Source organism: Phalaenopsis equestris, unplaced genomic scaffold (assembly GCF_001263595.1).
Source record: "Phalaenopsis equestris unplaced genomic scaffold, ASM126359v1 Scaffold000520, whole genome shotgun sequence".
In the NCBI taxonomy this organism is placed as follows: Eukaryota; Viridiplantae; Streptophyta; class Magnoliopsida; order Asparagales; family Orchidaceae; genus Phalaenopsis; species Phalaenopsis equestris.
The window spans coordinates 238,667-250,029 of record NW_018164960.1 but is presented as its reverse complement, the minus strand read 5'-3'; the positions used below and the strand labels follow the sequence as shown (position 1 = coordinate 250,029).

The window sequence follows — 11,363 nt, the reverse complement described above, 5'->3', positions numbered from 1 at the left end:
GTGATCCCGATTCTCTTTATATATGTTAATGTGATGCATGCGATTGTGTTCTTAATTTTCTTAGTTATAATTTTTACTTTGCAACAAAGCAAAAAACTTGATCCCAAATAAAAGCTAGGTAAATTTTTAACTTCTAAGCAAAAAAGAATACAGTTATAATATTTAAATATGTGATACTACGCAAGTATACGTATCGTTATCAAGTAATATAGGATTTTTTTATTAAGACATGAATATCAAACTCACAGGAAAAACACAATATGCAACTTTACAAAACAATAGAAACTAGATAACAAAATTCTACTTAATAAAATATTCTTACTTAAACTGTAGATGTTATAATAAAAATGAAAGTTCGATTCTTTTTGTAATTTTTGATAATTGAAAATAAAGTAAGCAACTAAGTAATTTAACTAGATATTTGCAAGATGAAAGCAATACAAATAAAATAATTTTTTTCTAATCATGAATAAATAACAAGTATAGAAATTCTGTTGTGAAAGTATTCTAATTGTGTTGTGTCAAATAGGAGCAATAATATTTTTTACCCTTATTAGATATGCTATAAAGAAAATTAATTAATCTATAGTGAATAATATTAAAAATGGGTTATATAAGGAAGACACTAGCTCTCACTCTAAAGTTCTCTCTTCTCCCTCCATCTGGGGGCTAACATCTCGTATCAAAACCTAAAACTATAAACCAAATTTTGGATTTTAGTATGTCACTCTAAAGTCATCTAATTCTACACCCTTCAAAGCTTATTTCTTATTTATTTGCACTCAATCTCATATACTACATTCTCATCCATGAAATCAAATGTGATTTTTAACATTTGTTGACTGAGACAATACCATCTCGGATCTTACATGTTCTCAGAAAAGGTATTAACATCTTAATTGGTCAAATCAAGAACTAAATGAAGTACAATGTTTAAAATCATCACAATTTCTTCCAACATTAAAGACTAATACTTTACACAACTTCCCTCCAATACTTAATCACTTATCATTTTAAGAAAAAAGATAAAGAAAGTACTCAAAATTCATGGAGAATACGCAACCACACTTGAGTTTAAAAATAGAAATCATGCACACAAACAAGAAGTCTAAATTAAAATCAAATGTAGTCACAAAGATAAAAACCTATCTCAAATCCTCTCCACCAAAGTTTTGAAGTTTTTTGAATCTCTTCCTTCACTTACAATACAAAATACAACTCAAAATAAAAAAAAAAAGTGGGAGGCGGCGGCGGCGTATGTGGTGGTTGGCACTGGATTGGTCTGGATGGATTCTCTCTATGGATGATCCAAGTCTTCTTTTATAATTTTCTAAAAAATGTCTTGATGTCTCTTCAAAATGTGTCTTCATTCAATGAGTCTTCTAGAAATTGTCTCTTTTCAAAAGCCAATTGAATGAATTTTAGTGTCAATTAAATATTTCCCACGTTTTCACCAAGGATTGCTTCAAACACTTCAAAAATTCATCCAAATTCAATGAATCATCAAATAACTACTTATGACGCTTAAGCGCGAGGTACTTGGCGCTTAGGCGCGGCTATCTCTGTTTAACTGACGCGTAAGCGCTAGTCTTGGGCGCTTAGGCCCCTCAGTTCATTTTTGCACATTCATTTTTGTTCCAAATTTGATCATTTTTCACTCCTTTTACCATTTTCATCATTTTAATTGTACTTAAAAGAAAAACACAAATATCTTTCATCAAACCATAATATCTAAAAAATAGATATAAAAATGTGTACATAAAGACAATATATTTTAGATGCAGTAATATAGGATTTTTTTATTAAGACATGAATATCAAACTCACAGGAAAAACACAATATGCAACTTTACAAAACAATAGAAACTAGATAACAAAATTCTACTTAATAAAATATTCTTACTTAAACTGTAGATGTTATAATAACAAAACAATAGAAACTAGATAACAAAATTCTACTTAGTAATATATTCTTACTTAAACTGTAGATGTTATAATAGAAATGAAAGTTTGATTCTTTTTGTAATTTTTGATAATTGAAAATAAAGTAAGCAACTAACTAATTTAACTAGATATTTGCAAGATGAAAGCAATACAAATAAAATAATTTTTTCCTAATCATGAATAAAGATGAAAGCAATACAAATAAAATAATTTTTTTCTAATCATGAATAAATAACAAGTATAGAAATTCTGTTGTGAAAGTATTCTAATTGTGTTGTGTCAAATAGGAGCAATAATATTTTTTACCCTTATTAGATATGCTATAAAGAAAATTAATTAATCTATAGTGAATAATATTAAAAATGGGTTATGTAAGGAGGGGTTATATAAGGAAGACACTAGCTCTCACTCTAAAGTTCTCTCTTCTCCCTCCATCTGGGGGCTAACATCTCGTATCAAAACCTAAAACTATAAACCAAATTTTGGATTTTAGTATGTCACTCTAAAGTCATCTAATTCTACACCCTTCAAAGCTTATTTCTTATTTATTTGCACTCAATCTCATATACTACATTCTCATCCATGAAATCAAATGTGATTTTTAACATTTGTTGACTGAGACAATACCATCTCGGATCTTACATGTTCTCAGAAAAGGTATTAACATCTTAATTGGTCAAATCAAGAACTAAATGAAGTACAATGTTTAAAATCATCACAATTTCTTCCAACATTAAAGACTAATACTTTACACAACTTCCCTCCAATACTTAATCACTTATCATTTTAAGAAAAAGGATAAAGAAAGTACTCAAAATTCATGAGAGAAAACACAACCGCACATGTGTTTAAAAGTAGAAATCATGCACACAAACAAGAAATCTAAATTAAAAACTAAGTGTAGTCTCAAAGATAAACACTTATCTCAAATTCTCTCCACCAAATGTCTTTAAGTTCCTTTTTGAATCTCTTCCTTCACTTACAATACAAAATACAACTCAAAATAAAAAAAAAAAGTGGGAGGCGGCGGCGTATGTGGTGGTTGGCACTGGATTGGTCTGGATGGATTCTCTCTATGGATGATTCAAGTCTTCTTTTATAATTTTCTAAAAAATGTCTTGATGTCTCTTCAAAATGTGTCTTCATTCAATGAGTCTTCTAGAAATTGTCTCTTTTCAAAAGCCAATTGAATGAATTTTTGCCTCATTTCAAAAGCCAATTAAATATATTTTAGTGTCAATTAAATATTTCCCACGTTTTCACCAAGGATTGCTTCAAACACTTCAAAAATTCATCCAAATTCAATGAATCATCAAATAACTACTTATGACGCTTAAGCGCGAGGTACTTGGCGCTTAGGCGCGGCTATCTCTGTTTAACTGACGCGTAAGCGCTAGTCTTGGGCGCTTAGGCCCCTCAGTTCATTTTTGCACATTCATTTTTGCTCCAAATTTGATCATTTTTCACTCCTTTTACCATTTTCATCATTTTAATTGTACTTAAAGGAAAAACACAAATATCTTTCATCAAACCACAATATCTAAAAAATAGATATAAAAATGTGTACATAAAGACAATATATTTTAGGTGTATCAAGTAGTAGTATCCTTTGTGAAGAGGTGCATAGCTGATGAATATATATTGCGGGGAGATAGGAGCCCGTTTGTTTAGATTGAGGTTTTTGCCAAGGGAAGCATGGGCATTCGAAAGTGCGGAGGCGTTTATATGCAAGAGATTTATGATAAAGAAACTCATACAGACTTTTGAGTTTGGTTGTTTTGGATGGTATGTGATTTATGAGATAGGTGGCGATTGAGTATAGCTATAGTCCAGAATTTGTAAGGAAGGTGGGCGGTGAGGAGAAGGGCTTATGTTATTTCAATAAGGTGACAATGTTTTCTCCCGGCGACCCCATTTTTGTTGGGGGTTATAGGGACAATTGAATTGGTGAGTTATGTCGTGAGAGTTTAGATAGGTTTACAAAAAATGAGATGTGTATTCGCCAACTCCATCAGACCGTAAGGTTTTGATGCTATTATTGAACTAATTTTGAATAAGTTTATGGAAGAGAATAAATTTATGTGTTTTTTCAAACTTCGCAAACATAGGAAACACCCAAGTAAATTTAGAGTGGTCATCAATAAACAAAATATAGTATTTATAACCTTAAAAAGAAGGTGTGGGTGTAGGAACCCATATATCGGAATGAACTAGGTTAAAACTACATGAGGATGTCGAAACATAAATATTAAGAAAATGTTGATGACTTTTCGAAGCGTTGCATTCATTACAATATGAAGTGGAATATGGACTGGCTTTGATATTTTTTGTCTTGAGAATAGTGATTGCGGTGGCGTGATGTGGATGCCCAAGTCTTCAATGCCTAAGGAGAGCGGATGCAGATGAGGATTAGGTTGCAATGAGGATGGAGCTGGGATAGAGACCATTCTCGCTAGGTCCTTGCAGGAGGATGTGGTTGGTACTCCGGTCCTTAAATGAAAAAGCCAGATGGAGTGAATGAAATGTCACAATTTGTATCAGAGACTAATTTATGGACAGAGAGAAGATTGTGAGTTAAGAAGGTTGAGTTAAATAGCTTAGATAGGTGGAGCTTATGTTGTGGTTTTGATAGGATACCTTGCTCGGTGTGGGTGATTCGAAGATTGGAGCCATCGCCAATAGTGACCGAGTCAGAACCAATGCACGGTTGAGCCTGCTGAAGATGGTCATAGTTTGAGGTGAGGTGGGTGGTGGTACTCGAGTTTAGTAGTCAATTTTCTGAGTATGGTTTGATGGAAGACGTGAGTGTTGCCTCTTGTTTTGTAGATGGATATGAGCTGAAGTTGGTGCGATCCCAATTTTGAAGAGTGCTAGGACCAACTTTGTCGTAGATTTGGCCAGATTGACGGTTAGTGGTGGAGCCTTGAGTTTGATCTCCTCTGTTTGAATTCGATGATCCATGAGTGCTCCTATTATGATAAGGATGCCGACCATGGCTACGGAAGTCATTGTTGTTGTTGCGAGCATTGAAATAGGGGCATGGCAATATCATTGGTTTCTTTGGCAGTTTCTGCGAATAGGTTTTTCTCTTCGCTGCAGAGAAGAGAGTACATGTCATTGAGCTTAATTGGTTCTAACCTGGTTCAGATGGTTGTTTTGAAGGATTGGTATGATGTGGGCAGCCATTGAGGATGTGGAGAATAAATTCCTATTGATCAATATGTCCTCCGACCGCAATGATATGGTCAACTAGGGAGTTGATTATAAGTAGGTATTGTGACATAGTTTGATTTTTCATAGAGATATGGTGGAGTTGATTTCGGAGTTGAATTAGAAGAGATCGATTGGTTGAGTGCAAGGGACTTTGAAGAGTTTTTCAAATGTCATTGGTGGATTCAAGGTTAAGAATGTAGGGTAAAATGGTGGGAGATATAGTGGAATAGATTACAGCAGACAAGTTTTGATCTATGAGTTGCCACTGGAGAAGTGAGGATTGGGAATGGATCGGCCACCAAGGGTGTTGGTTTGCAATGCACAGTAAATAGTGGTTCCATCAAGAAAACTTTTGAATTCATTGGTTTGAAGAGCTTGTAGATTTGAGGTTTCCAGGTGTACTTTTCTGCGGTTAATTGGACATTAGCTAAGGCTTTGATGTTGGACATCAATAGCTCGAGAGATGAGGGGATAGGAATTTTGGTGATCTCGAATGACTCATTGACACCTTCCCGATTGGTTTGGGAAGAGTTTATCGACGTTGGCGTTAGAAATAGAGAAGAGAGAAATAGAAAATCAAGAAAATTTAAGGCTTAGAGTATAAAATACCATGATCTTCTTGGAAGCTTCAATACTATGTTAACCTCCAATGGCATTTGAATATGAGCAGCAATATTGAATCTCTACAAAGAGTATAACTACAGGCGACATAATGAGCTAAAGGAAGACATCTTTGATAAACAGATGAAAAGTAAAAATGTCTTAGCTAAAACTATTACATTAAACGTGTACATATATGTGATGAGAATAGATTATTCTAGAGAAGAGTGGTGGTCCCGAACTCGATTGGTTATGAGCAGAGAAAGTGGAAGCAGAAATTCCCTTTTACTGCCTATAGGTATAACACTGTAACTTTTGAGCTTCTTGAGACTATTCTTGTGACTTCTGTTTCTTTTGTTTGGCACCTCTCTACATTTCTTTGATTGGGCATTTTTATTTTATTTTGTATTTTTATTTTTTTGCTTCTGTGCATAGATCGTTCTTTTAGCGCTTCTTATGAAACTTATTTTGTGCTATTAATATTGTTATTATTAATTGCTAGTGATAATTTCTCCATCTTGGGTTCCTCTTTGATAGTGTTATCAGATTGCTTCATCATTTCATGAGGTTTATAAAAAGGTGTTACAAGTCATGTAAAATAACAATTCCTAGGCTTTAATAATCATCTAGAGCATAGTTTGGTGAGACGTATTGACTAATCAATTTTTTTTACCATTTTAAACCACCCTTTCACTTGAACAACTGACGTCAGCACATACCAGATTGATCTCCACCCCGACACAAAAAATAAATAAATAAAGAAATAAATAAAGACAGTAAAACATAAAATCTTGACAAAATCCCGCAAGGTCATAACGAAGAAATGAAAAAAATGGAAGAAATCTATAACCATCCTGCATCACATCATGTCAACCCAAATAAAAAAACGCTACTAAAACATTTGTAATACATAGAGTTAATACTCCCTAACAAAATTGCATTGTTGGACCACATTTAGGGTAACAATCCGATCTAGAGACGAGTTGAGGTCGGCTCAAAATCAGCTTGAAAGGTTTTAATATGACTCAAAATTGGCTTGTGGCTCATTCATTCGATGTCAAGCCAACTCGACTCAAATTTGAATCGAGCTCGATACAGCTTGAAATCGAAACAAATTGGCATGAATAGGGTTATTTTGATTACTTGTAGATCAAAATTAAAATAAGTTGGCTTGATTTGATTATCCGACCCAAAATTAATTAATAAAACAAACGGCAAAAAAAAAAAACATAAAAACCCTACCACTTATGCTTTCTAAGAATTTATTTAACATTCTATATTAATCAAATTTGCATACATATCACTCAATTCCTATTTATTTACAAATCTAGCACCTAAACTTCATATTTTACATACTTACCATCTTACCAATGCATGGAAAGGTGAATTTCACTTTTTAGAAGTTAAATTTGTGGTACTTTTATCAGATATGAAAGATTTGAGTGATATAAATGTTAAAGACAAAATTTAGCTGCTAGATATGTAGATATATAGGAATTGGCTGGTATGAATGTATATGCACCGAAAAAATATTTATAAAGGAAAAAACTCTGAGCTGCTCTCAAGCTAGTCCACGCCGAAAAATGTATGACTCAAAATCGGCATGGAAAATATTTGAGCCATGCTTTCAACTCATAGTTTGGCTCACTTGCTTAGATCCAATCTCAATCCAAGCTAAAATTCAAATCGATTTTCGAGAGATCAGCAATGTTCAAACTGAATTTTCAGCCCTAACGACATTTTTTGCATTCTCATGACAACTAACTTTGATAATCTCTACAATAATAGTTCATAGATGCCCAAAATAAGTATAGTTAGAGTTTCATCTCAAAAAACCAGATCAGAAAAAAAAAAAAAAAAAATACTTCAACAAATACTTCAAACGGGCTTTTGATGGCTTCAACTACCCATATTGCAAGTCAGTCCACAAGCGGAACCTAAAATGAGATTTCTAGATGATTACCTATGAATCACAATGATCAATTTTACACTTATGAAAAGAGATAATCTTGAATAAGGAAACAAAGAAACTTCCCTCACAACCATGACTCAAACAGACTATGTGCGAGCTGCTTCATTGGACTCATTAAAAAGGGATGAAAGTGAGGATTATTTAATGGTAGCAAGAAAGCAATCAGGATCGAAAAAAAAAAAATAGAAAAAAGATAGAATCAAGCGTTAGTAAATGGAGTTGAAGAAGCTTCCCTCTCAGGCACACCAAAACGAAAAATGCAATGAAGCAACAGCACTTGCCCTATAAATTCTTCCTGTTGTTTGATTCAAGCCTGGAATGCACACTTTTGTATCCACAAAACCAAACATTTTGAATCTGATCACAGCCAATATAACTCAGTTGCGGGACAAAAATAAAGTTCCTCACAAATACTATCAATATATTTCAAGTACCCTGATAATAATGAATAATAGCATCAATAGCTTATCAATTTATCATAACAGAACTCAAAATTTTCAGGTTTCACTCAAAAAACAAACATGAGCGACTTCAGTCCCAAGCTCAAAAAGATATTGGAATCAGATAATTAGAAGAACAAAAATAAAGCTACACGTCTAGTATACATAGTGTCACCCTTGCAAAAGACCAACATGCGACCAAACCTAAGCTCAAAACAAAAGTACTCGTTTCAATTGAGTTTCCCCAATAACAGGTTCAGAGGAACAAATCAATTTAACAGAAATCAAGACCATTCTACAGGCCACTGAGAAATAAAAAGTCTGATCGGCTGAAGCGGAGTACCTCGCACTACCGAATCCGGCAATTTAAGCCGGCTAGATAGCAAAATTAAAGCCTTTCTCCGTTCAAAGGAGGAAATCAGTTTCACGATTCATTGATCCTCATCACAAGATAGGGGCTGCTCAGAACCATTATGCAACAGATTCAGCAGATTGTCTTAGCTTATTACCTGAAAAGGCCCTGAAAATGACAAATGCGAGAAAGGAGACGGCTTTAACCATGCAAAACCTTGGGAGCAAGAGGATTAGAGATTATCCATGGAGGAAACAGCGGTAGAGGGTTTGGTATCAGACTTTGGAGTAATGGGGAAGACCTGCTTTGGTTTTGGGGGGGTCGGTGGAGCGTCGCTGTTGAATCGTTTTCACGCATATGGAAGCACTTGTGGAAACTTCTCCTGCATTCAAGAGGGCATTTTTTTTAATTACTTTTACCAGTTCGATGACCGCTGGCATCCCGCAAGCATTATCAAAAGGCATTTGTTTTGGAGGCAAATGAAATAACGCATTGCTGATGCCCTGATGAAATAACACGGCGCTCTACATCGTCAATTCTACTCATAAGTCCAGACGAAATTGACAAAGAGTTAGAACTGTTAATAAGTCCAGATGCCAACCACAATTTTTTTTTGGGAATCGCCCATTTTCTGCTTAACAAAAATTTGTGGTCAAAAACTAAATTTTTCAGCCTAAGACTGTCAAAAAAATTACAATCTTATTTTTTTCAAAATAAAATAAATTTATAATAGTCATATAATAGCTTCACAGTTGTTTCTTCAACAACTACAATCACCTCAAATAGATTCTGATGTTGAAATTTATCTTTGCCAGTGAATGCCATCAAATGCATCATTGTCAAAGATCCAAAACTGTCACAAGAGTTCATGAAAAAATTATAGTTATTTTAAATAAATAAAATTCAGATGATTTGTAGATTCATAATAAACTATTATTGTTGGATTTAAAATTGTTTGTGAACAGGCCTCCTAGACTAAGGGTGCATTTGGGAGAGTGTTTTGACTGCTTTTTGGTTTGAAAAGCACTTCATGTGACGTTTGGGAGGGCGCTTTGCGTATGCTTTTTGGCACAGCACGCCTTTGGAATGAAAAAAACAAAGATTGTGTCATGCTGCCTCCATTCTAAGATTTATGTTGTGGTTTGGGCGCAAAAGTACAAAGCTACCCCTCTGCAATTCGAGAAAAGACTCCTTGAGTCCCTGATAATACCCTTCCTTAGCCCCTACTCCATTTATTCATTCTCGTTGTGGCTTTAGGGCAAAATTGAAGTTTGTATTCTCTGCTACAGTCTCTCTCTATGGGTAGTATTCGTCTTCTTTCTTTATCGATTGTCCTATGTAGTGGTGGTTTGGTATTTTTCGTTTTTTTTCTTTGTCGAGTTCTCGATTTACTTGTTGGTGGTTTGGTGCTTGAGGTGATATGTTACATTTTATTTTGAGGTGGTATATTGCTTGAGGTATTTTTGTTCTTTTGGCACTTGAGGTGTTATATTGAATATCATATTTATTTTCTCTATTATACTTTTAAGTTTTCCTCATTGTTAGTCGTTTGGTGCTTGAAGTGGTGCCGATGGGGCTTCCTGGATGGCCTCTATGGTGATGGTAGGTTGCTTTTCATGTTTGTGATGATCCTTATGATAATTTCTTCTCTTATTTTTTGAATTCGTTTGTCTGGTTCAATTCGTTATTCTAGTTCAACTAATTATTTATTGGATTTGGGTCTAGAGCTGTTAAAACGCTCTTATTTTTTGAATTCGTTTGTCTGGTTCAATTCTTTATTCTAGTTCAACTAACTATTTATTGGATTTGTGTCTGGAGCTGTTAAAACGGCTCGTTGTTGATCGACTTGTTAAGAAGCTCGTGTTCGGCTCGTTCGCTAAGTTAATGAACCAAACACGAACAAAAAATATATATATATATATATATATATATTGATGGGTAGTATATTGATGGGTAGTATTTTTAAAAAATTTAATTGAATACAAAGCTACCAAAATTTAAAATCAATTAAGAGTATTAATGAAGAAAATAAAATAACAATTATTAAATTAGATTTAAATGATGTTTTAATATAAACAATAATTTTTAAATCTTGTCCAACCCTTAACATCTTATGACTACGTGATTAGGGTTGTCAAAATGACTTTTTGTTTGTGAATGACTTGTGTTCGATTCACTAAGCAAACGAGACAAACACAAACACACTTTTTGAGCTCGAAATATAAACGAGTCGAACACGAGTTTTCACCCATATTTGGGTCTTATTTATGTCAGTTCAGTAGCTTCCTTGGGAGATTTTAGGTGATTTTGGAATTTGGTGGTTTGTTGTCCCTGCAAATAAGTAGTTCCAATAATTTCTTGTTGGCAAGTTGTTAGTATATAGTTTGAATTCTGTGTAAATAACTTGTTTGTTATTTGCTTAATTTTTTTAAGATCGATTTGAGGTCCACGTTTCACTATTTTTCCTTGATTCATAAAAGGTGCAGATCTTGCTTGCATGTTGTGTTATGAATTTGTAGGGACTTGAGAAATCAGGTATTGTGGTTGCCTTATGGGATTTGTTGGTTGCGATTGCTTTGGCAAAATTTTAGCAAATATTTCAGGTTACATTATGGGATTTTAATATTTGATTGCCATTGGGGCTTTATTTTGCCTATTAAAGGGAAATTTACACATGCACCTCACACAATTCTTATGTATGTACATATCTTGCATCTAAAGTTTATATATGTGATGTTAAAGATTTGAGTCTTATATTCATAAATATTAAAGCTTATATATATATATATATATATATAAATGCACGTGTTTAGACGGTGTCTCTCAATTATGAAATGATAACA

General features: G+C 33.8%; 1 protein-coding gene across 6 annotated transcripts in view; it reads right to left on the bottom strand.

Moving 5' to 3' along the window:
- Positions 1 to 9,050, bottom strand: part of LOC110028659 (E3 ubiquitin-protein ligase At3g02290-like) — a 21,731-nt gene extending 12,681 nt beyond the window's left edge. For 2 of the 6 annotated variants that reach the window (XM_020730599.1, XM_020730600.1), the window contains exon 1: positions 8,512 to 9,050. Coding sequence is in view for 1 of the 6 variants with exons in the window: in XM_020730604.1 (XP_020586263.1) it covers positions 8,678 to 8,729 (52 nt within the window). In the remaining 5 variants the exon portion in view is untranslated. The remainder of the gene's footprint in view (positions 1 to 8,511) is intronic. The other 4 variants (XM_020730601.1, XM_020730602.1, XM_020730604.1 and 1 more) reach the window with 4 other exon arrangements.
- Between the last annotated feature and the right edge of the window lie 2,313 nt (positions 9,051 to 11,363).